We start from the raw sequence: 16,961 nt of genomic DNA, 5'->3' as shown, positions 1-16,961 counted from the left end.
TTCATGTATATCCAAAGTATATCTCTATGCAACTTGAACATAAATAGAGTAATTCCCCCACTAGATACTTATAACTGATAAAATCAATTATTTTAATTAATTAATTGTTATAGAAGTATAATTGACCTACAAAACTGTTAGTTCTAGGTATGCAACATAGTGATTCCATATTTCTATACATTACAGAATGATCACCATGATAAGTCTAGTTATCATCTGTTACGATACAAAATTATTACTACATTATTGACTGTGTTACCTATGCTGTACATTTCATCCCCCGGCTCATTTATTTTGTAACTGGAAGTTTGTACCTCTTAATCTCCCTCACCTATTTCATCCCCCCGCCCCCTCCCCTCTGGCAACCAGCTGTTTGTTTTCTGTATCTATGAGTCTGTTTCTGTTTTGTTATGTTTGTTCATTTGTTTTTTTAGATTCCACATATAAGAGAAATCATGCAGTATTTGTCTTTCTCTGACTGATTTCAGTCTAATACCCTCTAGGTCATCCATGTTGTCACAAATGGCAAGATTTTATTTTTTTATGGCTGAGTAATATTCCATTGTGTGTGTGTATAACATATATATGTATACCACATCTTCTTTATCTGTTCACCTATCGATGGACACTTAGGTTGCTTCTGTATCTTGGCTATTGTAAATAATGCTGCAGTGAATATAGGGGCACATATATTTTTTGAATTAGTGGGGTTTTTCCCCTTTGGAAAAATATCCAGAAGTGGAATTCCTGGGTCATATGGTAGTGCTATTTTTAATTTTTGAGGAACCCCCATACTGTTTTCTATAGTGGCTGCACAAATTTACATTCCTACCAACAGTGCACAAAGGTTTCCTTTTCTCTATCTCCTCACCAACACTTGTTATTTGTCATCTTTTTGATAACAGCAATTCTGACAGGTGTGAGGTGATATCTCATTGTGGTTTTGATTTGCATTTCCCTGATGACTAGTGATGTTGAGCATTTTTTCATGTGTCTGTGATAAAGCCCATAATTTTTAAATTCTAGATTTGTGTGTTTCTGACCAGTTTTTTGATTGGTCACAGACCACTGCAGTTGGTATATGTCACCTGAAATTATACATGTCAAATAGGACTCACTTGCTTTTCCCTTCCTCCATCATCATGTTACAGACACTCTTTCCCTGCTTCCCAATATCTGTCAGTGGTCTGTTATTCATTATCTTGTTCTCTAGTTGTTATCTCACCAACTTTTTAATAAGGTTCAGAGGAGCAAAAATTGTGATTTAGATCTCTTTATTTTGGTATTCTAAAATACTTATGGGATTTAATTCATGGTAGTTGCTTAATATATACTGCAGATTATAATATATATTACAGATTCATTATATTCTTGGATTTTTTTAAATGTGGCAGGTTAAAAACAATATTTGAAAGTTTTATTTTGATGTTTCAAAAAGATTGAAAAAAAATGTTGACTCTCTGTACAGGTGGGAGTATTAGTGTGCCAGAAGAATCAATCATAGAAAAAGGGAAGAAATTTCGGCCTAAAACCCTAAGTGAAATTATGGTGGAAAATCAAATTGAGAAAACAAGGAAACTTATATTAAAGGCTGAAAGGGCCCAACTGAAAATTCAGCAGCGAAAAAAAGAATGGGAGGACATGTAAGTTTTTTTACCTGAAATCTTGTTTGAATGAGTCTCAAAATATCTTTTAAAATCTTTACATTTATTGACATTGGTATTTAAATAAAGAACTAAAAGAAATAGAAACTGATAGAGATATTAAAGTCAGGTTAGGTGGATCTTTCAGGGTGGTGATACTGTGGTGGACCTTCAGTGACCCCTTGAGTTTCAGGTCTAGGAATTTCATTTTACTAATATATACAGTGATTTTTAAGAGTTAAGAAATTCTTTTCTATCCCAACATTAAGAAGATATTACTCCTGTACGTTCTTCTAACATCTTATAGTTTGAGTCTTCATCTTTAGGTCTCTAAAGGTACTTTCATTTAACAAGCACATCTTTTCATTTATTTGTTTTCCACCTTTATATCTTTGGTTAAATATCTCTTCATGTCTTTTGCTCATGTTCGGATAACAGTGTTTAACTTGTACTGTTGACTTTTGAGAGTTCTTTGTATATTCTAGACATGAGTACTGTGTTGGATATTTTATTTGCAAATATTTTCTCCTAGTCTGTGGCTTGTCTTTTTATTCCCTTAACAGGATCTTTTTCAGAGCAAAAGTTTTTAATTATGTTGAAGACAATTTATTGATTTTTTTTTCCCTATGAATCTTGTTTTTGGTATCAGGTCTAAGAACTCTGCCTAGCCATAGGTCCCAAAGATTTTCTCCTATTTTTCTTCTAAAGGTTTTATGGTTTTACATTTTACATTTAAGTCTGTGATCCATTTTGGTGTTCATTTTTGTGTAAGATGTGTAAAATGTGGGATTTAGATGTAATTTCATCTTTTTTTTTTTTTTTGCCTGTGGATGACTAATTACTCTAACACCACTTGTTGAAATGGCTCTCTTTCCTCCATTGAATTGCTTTTGCACCTTTGTCAAAAATGATTTAGGCATGTTTGTGTGGGTCTATTTCTGGGTTCACTTTCTGTTCCATTGATCTATATGTCTATCCCTTTGCCAATACCGTAGTGTCTTGATTACTGTAGCTATGTAATAAGTCTTGAAATTGGGTAAACTGATTCCTTTCATCTTATTCTTCTTTTTCAAAATTATTTTAGCCATTCTAGTTATTTTGCCTTTCCATATAAATCACATATTTACCCCCAAAAAATCTTGCTGAAATTCTTTAGGAATTATTTTAATCCTGTATATCAGTTTGGGGAGAATTGGCTTATTTATTATGTTGTCTTCTAATCCATGGACACGGTATGACTCTACATTTACTTAGATCTCCTTTAATTTCATCAGTGTTTTGTTGTTTTCAATATAAAAGTCCTATATATATCTTGTTAGATTTACACACAGATATTTCACTTTTGGGGTCAATTGTAAATGGTATTGTTTTTAATTTTGATACCTATGTGTTCATGGTATAGAAATAAAATTGTATTTTGCAGGTTTATCTGGTATTCTGTAACCTTGCTGAACTGTCATATTAGTTCTGAGAATATTTTTGTAGGTTCTGTGGGATTTTCTATGTAGACAATCATGTAATCTGTTAATAGAGACAGTTTTATTTCTTCTTATCCAATCTGTTTGCCTCTTCTTTTCTTTTCCTTTCCTACTGCACTGGCTAAGACTTCCAGTACCATGTTGAAATAGCATAGGGAGAGCTGGTGTCCACAACTTGTTCCTGATCTTAGGGGAGAAGCATTCAGTACTGATGGTGTAACTTTTCATTCTTTTATTTCAATCTGCTTATATAGCTACATTTGACTTTAGTGTCTTTTTGACAGCATATAGTTGGGTTATGTTTTTAAACCCACTCTGTCAATCTCAGTTCTTCACTGGGTGTATTTAGACCATTTACACTTAATGTAATTATCAATGCTTAGGGCTTATATCTGCTATTTTATATTTTGTTTTCTATTCTCTATTTATCATTTTTCTTCTTTTTCTTGCTTTCCTGTGGTTACTTGAATATTTTAGAGTTCCAATACGATTAATCTGTAATGTTTTTGAGTGCATCACTTTGTGTAGCTTTTTAGTGTTTGCTCTAGGTATTACATTATGAATACATGACTAATCACAGTCTGCTAGTGTTGACATTTTATCAGCTTGACTGAAGTATGGAAACCTTACCTGCCTTTATGTCCCTTTACCCACCCTTCCTCATTTCCCTTGTTTGTAATATAATTGTATAAATATTTCTTCTATGTACATTTTAGAACCATATCAGGCAGTTACAGTTTTTTCTTCAGTCGTCAAACATAAATTAGACAATAGTAGAAGAAAAGTGTATTTGCCCATTTTTTTACTATTAACATCATAATTTCTTCCTTCTTGAGGTTCCAAGATTCCTTCTATCATTTTATTTCTGTTCAGAGAGCTTCCTCTAGCCATTCTTTTAGAGTAGGTATGCTGGTAACAAATTCTCTTAGTTTTATTTGATCTAAGAATGGCTTGATTTCCCCTTTATTTCTGAAGAATATTCTTACTGTACATAGAATTCTGTGTTTATTGTTCTTTTTTTCAGAACGTGAAAAATTCCTGCTGGCCTCCATGGTTTCTTATGATCAATCTGCTGACATTCAAATTGTTTTCCCCATAAATATAAGGTGTTATTTTTCCCTTGCTGCTCTCGATATATTTTCTTTTAGTTTTCAGAAGTTTGATGTATCTTGGTATGTCTTTGAATTTTTTTTTTTTTTGTATTTATTAAACTTCTTGAATCTGTATACTGTGTCTCTCGCCAAATTTGGGAGGGTTTTCAGCCATTATTTCTTATAGTTATTTTGAAGACCTGTCCTTTTTTTCCTTTCCTTCTGAGACTCCAATGAGACAAATATTAGATCCCTGAGACACTGCTTTCTGTTGTTGTTGTTTGTTTGTTGTTGTTGTTTGTTTGTTTCTAGTATCTTTTCTTTCTGCTGTTCAGATTGGGTAATTTCTATTCTATCTTCAAGTTAATTGATTCTTTCCTCTGTCTCCTCCATTTTGATTTTGAGCCCATCTATTAAGTTTTTTTTTTTTTTTTTTTTGGTTATTATGTTTTTCAGTTCTTTTAAAGATTCCGTTTGGTTCTTCGTTATCCTCCATTTATTTCTGAGACTTTCTATCTTTCTATTTTTTCATTTGTTTCAAGCATCTTCCTAATGATTTTTTGAAGAACTTTATGATGGCTGCTTTGAAAACTTGTCAGATTATTCTAACATCTCTGTCATCTTGGGTTTGGTATCTGGTAATTGTCTTTTCTCATTCAAGTTGAGGTCATCCTGATTCTTGGTATGTCAGATTATTTTTTATTGAAATCTGGACATTTGGGGTATTATGAGACTCTGGATGTTATTTATACATTCTGTTTTAGCTGGCTTTCTCTGATTTCAGCAGGATAAGGAGGCGTGCCATCTTATTATGAGTATAGAAGTCCAGGTTACCCATTCTTCTCCAGTTGACACCTTAGGAAGGAAGGGGCTACTTGCTGGTCAAAAGTTGGTGTTCCAGATTCCACTAGGCTCTCACTAATACCACTTTGCTCTCCAGTTGACCTCCACTGTTACTGTGGAGCATGGTGAAAATCATTACTCTCCACTAGGGCTCCTCACACACAACTGCAGCAGGGAGGGGGAGGGGTAGATCACCTTGTTACTGCTAGGCAGGAGTGGAAGTCCAGATTCCCTTTGGGGTCTCCACTGACACTGTGGTAGGGAGGTTTGTTCCACACACTGATGATGAAATTCCTGGTTCCCAGGACTCACTTCCTCTAACACCACTCTGTTGGGGTTGTGTTGCCTTGTTAAAGCCTGGTGATGGAGGAAGTTTAGACTCCCCACTTGGCCTTTGCTGGCATGGGTGGAAGTAGCACCACATTTTTTTTTTCTGTGGTATTGGCTGGAGTAGAGAGTTTAGTGTCTACAAGTTTTTTCTCTCGCCATTCTGTTCTTTTCTTGATGCTTTAGCTAGAGAGAGCAGGATTTTGTTGGGCCTTTGTTGTCTAAACACACTGGTGTTTCTGAGTTACTGTTTTCTTTCTTTTTTTTAATTGAAGCATAGTTGACTTACAATGTTGTGTTGATTTCTGCTGTATAGCAAAGTGATTCAGTTATACATATATACACATTCTTTTTATATTTTGAGACATTATGGTTTATCACAAGATATTGAATATAGTTCCCTGTGCTATAAAGTAGGACCTCATTGTTTATCCATTCTATATATAATAGTTTGCATCTGCTAACCCCAAACTCCCTATCCATCCGTCCCCCATGTCCCCTCCCTTTTGACAACCACAAGTCTGTTCTCTATGTCTGTGAGTATGTTTCTGTTTCATAGATAGGTTCATTTGTGTCATATTCTAGATTCCACTTCTAAGGGATACCTTACGGTATTTGTCTTTCTCTTTCTGACTTAACTTCACTTAGTATGATAATCTCTAAGTCCACCCATGTTGCTGCAAATGGCATTATTTCATTCTTTCTATGGCTGAGTAGTATTCCGTTGTGTATGTGTACCACATCGTCTTTATCCATTAATCTGTCAGTGGACATTTAGGTTGTTTCCACGTCTTGGCTATTGTGAATGGTGCTGCTATGAACATAGAGGTGCATGTATCTTTTTGAATTATATTTTGTCCAAATATATGTCTAGGAGTGGGATTGACGGATCATATGACATGAGTTACTGTTTTCTTTAGCTCCAAGTCTGAGATATACAAGGCAAAAATAAAACCCAGAAAACTTGCCGTCATATACTTCCTTGGGTCCCAAGGTTTTTTGTGGCCTACCTCCTTTTCACCTTTCAGAATCTTCTTATATTTGTTTTATATATAATGTCCAGGGTTTTTATTTTCTGCTTGCTGGAAAAAATAGAAAAATGTGGCTCTATTCCATCTTCCTGGAAGTGGAACTCCTCTCAATTGATTTTTCTCATATTTATCTTTAATCTAATGATGTTGCTAAGCTTACTTGGTGTAGTAGCTTTTTTTTCAGATTCTTGACAGTAGTTTACAGTAGTACAGTCATCTGGTCTCATGGGAGATGAGCCTTATCTTTCAGCCTGGCCTGAGATCTTCATTGTCTCTTAGACCTTTGGGATTATCCCAGGCATCTTCTTTGTTCTTAATGGCCCCCAATGGCTGAGAGTGTGCCAAGATCCATTTCAATATGTGTATTTTTTCATTCACCAACGTGTGGGAATCATTCAGCTAGTTTCTGAACTTCTTTCAGAGGCAATTATACCGTGAATAGCTGTAGATTTGGTGTGTCTGTAGAAGATGGTAAGTTCAGGAGCCTCCTATGTCGGCATCTTGGACCAGAATCCCAAACCTGGTGTTGCCTTAGGAGAAGCTACTGAATTCTGCTTCTTCTATGAGCTTTACTTTAGACAGTAGTTACTCAATCATTTGTGAGCTGCTCCACCAAGCTCAGGCATCAGTGGAAATTTAACCTGTGGAGATTTCAAAAGCTTACTAGCTCTTTTTACTGTCTGGCTCACTCTGTCTTGCTCACTCTGCTTCCGTCTCCCTTTCTCTCTGTCACACACACATACCCTTCTTTGCATCAGTATCCCTGATGAACATAGATGCAAAAATCCTCAACAAATTTAGTAAACTGAATTCAAGAACATATTAAAAGGATAATATGACATGATCAAGTGGGATTTATTCTAGGGGTGCAAGGATGATTGGACATCCACAAATCAGTGTGACATATCACATTAACAAAAGATAAAAATCATATCATTTCAATAGCTGCAGAAAAAGCATTGACCAAGTTCAACGTCCATTCATAATAAAAACTCACAGCAAACTGGATATAGCAGGAACATAACTCAACAAAGGCCATATATGACAAGCCCACAGCTAACATTATACTCAGTGGTGAAGAGCTGAAAGCTTTCCCTCTAAGGTCAGGAACAAGACAAGGATACTCACTATTGTTACTTCTATTCAACATAAGAATGAAAGTTCTAGCCAGAGTAGTTAGGCAAGAAAAGAAATAAAAGGCATCCAAAGGAAGAAGTAAAGCCATCTCTGTTTGCAGATGTCATATTATATAAAGAAAATCTTAAAGACTCCACCAAAATACCATTAGAACTAATAAACAAATTCAATAAAGTTGCAGGATACAAAATCAAGACACAAAAATCGGTTGTGCTCCTATACACCAATTATGAACTATCAGAAAGAGAAATTAAGAAAGAAATCAAATTTACAACTGCATCAAAAAGAATAAAATACTAAAGAATAAATTTAACCAAGGAGGTAAAATATCTGTACACCAAAAAGTATAAGAACAGTGAGACAGAAATTAAAGAAGACACAAATAAATGGAAAGATATTCTGTGCTTATGGATTAGAAGGCATAGTATTGTTAAAATGTCCATAGCATCTAAAGCAACCTACAGATTCAGTGCAACCCCTATCAAAATGCCAATAGCATTTTCCACAGAAATGGAAAAAAATCCTAAATATTGTACAGAACAACCAAAGACCCCGAATAACCAAAGCAATCTTGAGAAAGAAGATCAAAGCTGGAGGTATCACACTCCCTGATTTCAAAACTATATTACAAAGCTGTAGCAATCAAAATAGTATGGTGTTGGCATAAGAAGAGATATATGGGCTAATAAAATAGAATAGAGAGCTCAGAAATAAACCCATGCATGTATGGTCAATTTATGACAAAGGAGCCAAGAATATGCAATGAGGAAAGGAGAGTCTCTTCAATAAATGGGGCTGGGAAAACTGGACCACTATCTCACACCATACAAAAAAATAAAATGGATTAAAGACTTGAACGTAAGACCTGAAACCATAAAACTCTAGAAAAAAAATAGGTGGTAAGCTCCATGACATCAGTCTTGCAATGATTTTTTTTGGATTTAACGTCGAAAACAAAGGCAATAAAAACAAAAAATAAATAACTGTACTACATTAAACTAAAAAGCTTCTGTACATCAAAGGAAACCATCAACAAAATGAAAAGGCAACTCAGAATGGGAGAAAATATTTGCAATCATATATCTGTTAAGGAGTTAATATCCAAAATGTATAAAGAACTTATACAACTCAATAGCAAATAAAATAAAATAAAAATGGATAGAGGAACTGAATAGACATTTTTCCAAAGAAGGCATACAGATGGCCAACAGGTATGTGAAAGTGTTCAGCATCACTAATCATCAGGGAAATGAGAATCAAACCCACAATGAGATAACATTTCACACCTGTTAGAATGTCTGTCATCAAAAGGACAAGAGATAACAAGTGTTGGTGAGGATGTGGAGAAAAGAGAATCCTTGTGCACTGTTGGTGGGAACATAAGTTGGCGTAGCCACTATGGAAAACTGGGGGGATTCCTCAAAAAATTAAAAATAGAACTACCATATAATCCAGCAATTCCACTCCTGGTTATATATACAAGGGAGATAAAGTCATTATGTCAAAGAGATATCTGTACCCCCATATTCATTGTATTTGTAATAGCCAAGACAGGAAAACAACCTAAATCTCCACTGATGGATGAATGGATTAAAACAAGTTGTGGCACATATATACTGTACAACAGAATATTATTCAGCTATAAAAAAAGAAAGCAGCCCTGCCATTTGTGACAACACAAATGGATCTTGAGGACATTATACTAAGTGAAACAAATTTGACAGAGAAAGATAAATACTATATGATCTCACTTGTATGTGGAATCTAAAAAAATCTGATCTTATTGAAACAGAACAGATTGGTGGTTGCTAGAGGCAAGGGGTGTTGGGGGTGGGATGGGAGAAACGGGTAAAAGTGGTCAAAAATACAAACTTGCAGTTATAAGATAAATAAGTTCTGGGAATGTAACATACTGCATGGTGACTATTAACAATACCGTTTTGTGTATTTGAGCTGAGAGAGTCAATCTTAAGAATTCTCAGCATAAGGAAAAAATTGTAACAGTGTGTGGTGATAGATGTTAACTAAATTTATTGTGGTAAATGTTTTGCAATATATACGCATATCAAATCATTATGTTGTGTACCTTAAACTAATACAATATTGTATGTCAATTACATCTCAATGAAACAGAAAAATAAAATAGACTTTTGATATTTTCAAAAAATATTTTGCTGGATTTGATTTGCTAGTAATTTGTTAAGGACTTTTGTATCTTATTAACGAAGAATATTGTTCTCTAGTTTTATTTTTATGCAATGTCTTCTCTGGGTTGTTATCAGGATAACAGTGGTTTCATAAAAAGAGTTGAAGTTTTTCTTTTCTATTTTCTGAAAGACTTTGTTTAGACTTGGTATTATTTCTTCCTTAAATATTTGATAAGATTTATCAGTAAAGCCATCTGGACCTGGAGTATTCTTTGAAGGAAGGTTATAAATTATAAACTCAAAATTTAAATTATTACAGTGCTATTCAGATCTTCCATTTCTTCTTGGGTCAGTTTTGGTAATTTGTGTCTTTCAAGGAATTTGTGCATTTCATCTAGGTTATCAGATTTATTGGCATAATATAGTTCATACAATACTATTCCCTTATTATTATTTCAACTTCTGTAGTATCTGTTGTGTTGTCCTCTTTTATTTTTATTTGTTTTTTTTTTTTAGAGATTAGAAGTGGTCCCTGATCAGATTCAGGGCCAGTTGCTTCTCAGAATGTTTGGTGATATTCTTTTTTTTTAAAGTTTAATTAATTAATTAATTAATTTATTTATGGCTGTGTTGGGTCTTCGTTTCTGTGCGAGGGCTCTCTCCAGTTGCGGCAAGTGGAGGGGGGGGCACTCCTCATCGCGGTGCGCAGGCCTCTCATCACCGCGGCCTCTCTTGCTGCGGAGCACAGGCTCCAGACGCGCAGGCTCAGTAATTGTGGCTCACGGGCCCAGTTGCTCCGTGGCATGTGGGATCCTCCCAGACCAGGGCTCGAACCTGTGTCCCCTGCATTGGCAGGCAGACTCTCAACCACTGCGCCACCAGGGAAGCCCCTCTTTTATTTTTGGCATAGTTAATTTGTATCTTCTCTCTTTCTTGATCATTCCAGCAAGAGGTTTATCAATTTTATTAATTTTTTTTAAGCAACTAGCTTTTGGTTATAGATTTTAAAAAAAATATTGTTTGTCTGATTTCTATGTCATTGATTTCTGTTCTATATCATTTCCTTCATTCTAGTTTAATTGGGTTTAATTAACTCTTTTTTTTCTTGTTGAGGTTTAACTTTAAGGTGTAAACTTTGATTTTATACTTTTCTTCTAATGTAAGTATTTAAAGTAAAATTTTCCCTCTAAGCCCTGAGCTGCATTCCACTAGTTTTGATATATTTTCATTATTATTCAGTCCAAAATATTTTCTAGTATCCCTTGTGATTTCTTCCTTGACTTGTGGTTTATTTTAAAATGTGCTGTTTAGTTTCCAAATATTTTGAGGTTTTAAAAAATATCTTTCTGTTTGATTTCTAATTTAATTTTTTGTGGTCATAGAAAATAGTCTGTGTGATTTAAATTCTTTTAAATTTATTGGAAATTGTATAGGCCTGCATATAGTCTCTTAGTTAAAGTTCAATGTGTGCTTGAAAAAGAGTGTGTATTCTTGTATTCTTGGGTGTACTGTTCCATACGTGTCAATGAGGACAAGGTGATTGATAATATTGTCTAAATCTTCTGTTTCTCCTACTTTGAAGACATGACTCTTTTGGGGTTTCTACTGAATGTCTTCTACATTTAACAAGGTCTCTCTAGCTGGTGGGATCATAAGCGAGTCCCAGCCATGTGTAAACTATGAGAATTAGTTGTCTTACAGCTTCCCAGTATTTGACTTTCCCCAGATGTTCTTTGTTCACCTTCATGGTGTTTCCCATTACAAGTGTACAAATTAATACTCAGCCAAAAACTCAAGAGAGCCCTATATAGATTTCTTTGTGGAGCTCTGATAATCTTCTCCACAAAATTCTAGCCATTCTGGCCTCTGTGAAATCTGATTTCTGGGATTCCAACCCTACTCCATAGTATAATTTACTCCATGCAGAGGAAAGACAGTAAGGATTAGGAGACAGTAAGGATTACTTATTTTGTTTCACTTTTCTCAGGAATTACAGTCCTGTGCTGCTTATCATTCAATGTCTGAACATAGTTGTTTTATATATTTTTGTTCAGTTCTAGTTATTTGTAGCATGAGGATAATTATGGGCTGTGTTTCTCTCACATGGCAAGAGCAGAAGTAGTTTGTTTCTTCCTTTCTTTCCTTTCCTTTTTCTCTATCCCTTTCCTTTCATTAAAAATATTAATCTTTCCATTTAGTGCTGTTATACACAAATGAACTATTGTCAGTTAATACATTAGATGGCATGTGTTTCCTCTGCTATACGTATGTTTGCTTCCCCCTAAAGGGCTGACTGAAGCTATATGCTCATGTTGACTGACAGGCTTCACTTTAAAGAATTAGGTAGGTTAGGGTCTCCCAATGAAGATCCCCTCCAGTGGGGTGCCAACCCATAACATAGCTACCTTAGTATTTCCCAAGCAGAGAGGTCAGTTTCTGTAGAGATTAGTTCTTCAGTTTTAGTTTACGTATAAGGTTGCTACTGCCTTGCATGTGTGTAGATGGGAAAGCCGGGAGGGCTCAACTGGTTCAGGCATCCCTTTTCAATCCTCTAATTAATTTTGCCAAATAATGTCTAGCATTCCATTCCCTGCTCCATACCTGCTCCATCTTTGCTTGGAGCCTCCTAGGAACTCTATCAAGAAGACCCAATCCAATTCTTTTTATAGCCTTCTCCTGGGGGTATCTGGGACTAGAGTTTTCATTGGTCTGGTTTATCCATTAATACAATTTCATCTTCTTTCTGTCTTCTAGAAATGTATCTCTATCACTAGTTTGCTCATGGTTTTCTACCCCATTCTCAGCTTTCCTAGTGATTTACTTCCTTTGACACCCCACAATGCCATTTCCATGGAATGTGGGAAAAGAGAGGGAGGTAAATACATATATACTCGTGCTATCATTTTGAATTATGTGCCTTTTTTTGAAAATGTTATGACAAATGTTATGACAGTCGCTTATGTTTTTTTAAAAACTTTAACATTTTAGTGATTAAAAAAAGAAACAACAACAACAAACCTGTATCCAAAGCGTAATTTCTATTGAGGGAATAAATGACAATGTTGTTCTAAATTACTTTGAAGTTAACCAAAGCCTAAGAATGATTCAGATTATTTCAGCACCATCTAGTTGATTATTTTTTATTTATTACTTATTATTTTGCTTGAGCTGCTTTAAAAATAGTCATTAACATAAAAAAAATTCTTGGGCTCTATAGAAAAAGGTAGCACCACAGACTCAGCATTATGCTTTTGCTTCATGATTAAATTTGATTATATGCCTAAAGTAGACAAATTAGAGTTTATTGTTATGTTTATGGCTGAGTTTTCTGTTTTTCTGTTAGGTACAAGAGTAAACCTGATGATGACTATGAAGATCCCAAAGATGTTCAAGCCATCAAAGAGGCCCAGTTGTATATGGGAGACTTCAATTTGAAGACAGCCCCAGACTATAAGATACCTGAACACATGAGAATAAATGCTGCCAAGAAGAAAGAGGAACTGGGATACCTCGACTCTATGGTACTTCCCCATAGCTTTCATGACAATGAGGCACACACCCTGGTTTTGTTTTGTTTTGTTTTTTTATTGAATTCTGCTGAAACCACCCATTTTGTTAGCTAGTCCATAAAGATACATAGTCATAGAAATTTTGAATTGGAAAAGGCCTTCATGATTATCTAGAATAATGCCCCTTTTTACAAATGAGGAAATTGAGTCCCAAAGATAAGAGATTTATTCATGACTAGTTAACATGGCAGAACCAGCCTTCAAATTAATTACTTGGTTCAATACCAGTTTCATGAGTGAAGGCATTATATTTTATGAACTTTGAATCTCTGAAATTCAAACACATCCTTGTTGGCTATTGTTTTTGGCTGCTGTGGACCACCAAGACTTAGGAAAATAGACCACTGTATTTAGCCTTTGTTTGAAGGACTTCCAAACTATTGCAGGTGACTCAATACTGAACAATTAATATATTCCTTTTTGATTCTCTCTGCATTTCCCCAAACTGCTTCTAATCATCCTGATTTCTCATACCTGTTTTCATCCTAAAGTTTCCTCTCCCTGTCATAGTAATTCCTTGCTTTGAATTGACAAGTGACTTTTCACACTTAGAGGCTCAGAAGGCATCTGAGCTACCATTTTGAGGAGAATTTTGTATACGGCCACCTAGTATGGCTGTGCAGGTTGCCCATTTCAAGGCATCACATTGAAAAGAGTGCCAATCATACCACAGATATAGCATGTTTGAATATTTTATAATTTTCTGACAAATGGAAGTGTAAAGTGTCTTGAGGAAGGAGTGTCTTTTTCTATTTCACCAAAGATGCTGTACATGCCAGCACTACAAAGATCCTGGTATGGCAATTCACAGCCACAAGTAAATTTTCATAGCTCATGCCTATAACTTTCTGATCAAATGGACATTTTGAACATTTTATTAGTGACCGTTTGGATTGTTTTTCTAGCTGTTTGTCTAAGGCAATTCTTGTTTCAACTATCATGTTTCATCCATTGTCATAGAGAAATGTTCTTTTGATCACAATTTGCCAGTCATCCCACCTGAAATTTCATAGTCCAGGTAGAGGTGATGGACAGGTGTGATGTCTTGAATGGAACTGCATTGTACTGAAATCTATTTTATTAAAATGACAGCATTAAATAATGCACAGCACACAATTCTACCAGTCACAAGATCAGAGTTCCTTTCCAATCTCTGCCACTTAATAGTTATATGAACTTGGCTAGTCATGTAAATCTCCCTAAGCCTCAGTTGTATTGTCTGTTTAAAGAAAAAGGTATTACTACCAATGAACAACAGTAAGACAAGACATGTCTAGTCTTCTTCATAGGGTTAAAGTAATGGTCAAAGTCAATAAACAGTCATTCTTATCATGGTTAAATTCAAAGTCACTGAAAAGTATCAAGCATTTTAGAAGTCGTGTATTATACATTCCTCCCCGCCCCGCCCGCCTCCTCCTCCCCCCGCCACCTCCCCTGTCCGTGGCTAGTGTTTAGGTGTGTGGTATTTGGAAAATTAGAAAGAGAGGCTTGGTATGTAGATTGGGCTCCTAAAAGAGGTGGGCCTTACAGCCACCAGGCTGGTTTGGGTTTGTTCTCCGCTTAATTCTCGGTCCTCCAGGTACTTCAGAAGTGGTCCCCCACTCACCCAAGGGCTGGATTTTGAGTTTAAACCCTAATGCTTTAAAGGTTTGTTCTTAAGTATGTAAAACATCTCCTCTATTTTGTTACAGTAGATAGTAAATATACAGGTAAGTTTTGTAAGACGACTTGAAGAAATGCCTTTCGATCTTTTATTTTTCTTAACCTGTATATTTATGCAAAGTTACTCTTAACAGCCTTTGGGCCATCTAGTTGCCTAACTGCACACCAGGAGCAGGGTTGCATGTGACTGGAGGCTCTGGTCAGGGCATTTAGGAAACACAGCCTGGAGAGAGAGCTGGCAGTGAGGGAGCAGTGGGCCTGTTTGGCACCTGTGACTGGAGGCAGGGGCATAGCTGGGCTCGGATGAGTGGAGAAGGAACCAAGGAAGAGTCCAGGAACCTCTTAGTGTGACGTGGTACTGGAATTCAGGATCATGACCTTGCCTGCACAAGGAGTAATAGAAAGAATGTGGCCAAAATACAGAATGACAACAGGCTAAAGTGGCCTGAGGTGGGCAACCCTAAGCGAGTCTAAGCCAATAGGATTTGAGTTTTCATCAGGGAAGGACGGTTACTGTGTGTTCCTGACCAAAGAATGGCCTTCCCCTCCCTGGGATCTGGCTGAGTACAGGGCTCAGGAAGGACTTCCATTGAGTGGTGGAAGGAGGATGGGGGAACTCAGCCCTGCAAGCCAGCTGGGGGACACCAGAGGTCACATCCAGACCATCTTCCCCTTATGGAGAGGTGAAATGGGGAAAAGCCTAAAAACTAGAGAAAGTAACTTAGTAGTGAACAGGAATGATCAGATACATTTTTATCTTGAATTTTTGCTAGGCATTCCAGTCAAGGGACAAAAGCAAATTGTATTTCAAGCTGCCCTTTGTGAGCAGGTTGTCATTTTGCTTTCTTCCTGTTCTTTTTATCAGGCCTATGCAAAGAAAATGCACATGAACAAGTGCATTGTCTCTCTTCGAGACCTTAAAGTGGCTGTCATCGAGGAAATACAGTGCCTGGTGCAAGAACTGAAGAACATTCAGTCGACTCTTCACGTATCCAAGCACATCCCCATTCCCCAAATCCCTCAGATATACCCAGAAGAAGTTCCAGAAAAGAGATTTCAGTATGATGAGGAAACCCTCCTAGCTTTTAAGCGACAGCAGATGAAAAATCAGGCTGAAACGGCCCCTCAAGTGGAACAGGCAGTGTCTGCAGGCTCAGCTGGAAGCTTCTTCAGACTCTCTTCTGGAAAGGATGGGGATTTGACGGCACGTGATTCATTGTCTAGATCATCAAAAGCGTCAGTATTCAATCTAGATATTCCAAAGTTCATGGAATTTGAAAGAACAGATCCAACTGAAGTGGAGCTGGAGATTATGAAGAGGGATGAGATTAAACACTTGTACATGCAACAGTATTTGATCAACAGGGTAAGAAATGAGACTGCTTATTTAAAGCTGAAAGAGAGAAGAGCAGGATAATTAAAATTAAATTATAATTTAATTAAAAATAATTAAAATTATTTTTAATTTCTCTACATTAATCTTCCCCAAACCCTGACCAGCCCACAACTCACTGATGGCTTGGCTTTCTCCCCATCCCTGGTCTTCTGAAAATCATTGTGCTCTGCCCAGAACTTTGGAGCTTTTTTCTTTTTGGAAAGCTAAGAATTAAGGGCAAATCCATGTTAATTGGTATCTAACTAAAGTCATGGTAAAGCAGAAGTGATGGCGCAGCCTTCAGATGACGGATAGAGCATAACTAAAAACCTTCCGGTGAAAATGGGGCACCCTCTGCTTTTCACCCCCTGCTCTTTCTCTAATGTGTGATTTGCCCCATTAGTGAGAGTGTTCATGGTAATGACTAGCTCCAGAATTGTTCTGGAGCTGGAATGGCAAATATTTGTATTTGTAGGAAAATCAGGACCAGGCTGGGGCCAGTTGTGTGCAGAAGGTGCTCTGAATATGGAAGGAAAAGTTCCTTTCCTGGATGGAAGTTCCCTCCTGCCAGCCGTATAGAGTCCCCTTCCTCAGTGTGTCTGAAAGCAGCACCTATTACTCCCCAACCTTATTCTTCACCCATTATCTCTACTTCTTC

At 36.4% G+C, this 16,961-nt stretch overlaps 1 protein-coding gene across 4 annotated transcripts in view; it reads left to right on the top strand.

Annotated features, from left to right (window-relative positions):
* Positions 1-16,961, top strand: part of CFAP44 (cilia and flagella associated protein 44) — a 126,421-nt gene that overhangs the window by 80,018 nt on the left and 29,442 nt on the right. For all 4 annotated transcript variants that reach the window (XM_082394611.1, XM_082394612.1, XM_082394609.1 and 1 more), the window contains 3 exons: positions 1,469-1,643; positions 13,041-13,218; positions 15,794-16,294. In XM_082394611.1, coding sequence (XP_082250737.1) covers positions 1,469-1,643; positions 13,041-13,218; positions 15,794-16,294 — 854 coding nt within the window. The remainder of the gene's footprint in view (positions 1-1,468; positions 1,644-13,040; positions 13,219-15,793; positions 16,295-16,961) is intronic.

The sequence above is a fragment of the Balaenoptera borealis genome (assembly GCF_965194805.1).
Source record: "Balaenoptera borealis genome assembly, chromosome: 5".
Classification (NCBI taxonomy): Eukaryota; Metazoa; Chordata; class Mammalia; order Artiodactyla; family Balaenopteridae; genus Balaenoptera; species Balaenoptera borealis.
The sequence above is the reverse complement of the archived record's forward strand: the minus strand, read 5'-3'. Positions and strand labels throughout refer to the sequence as shown.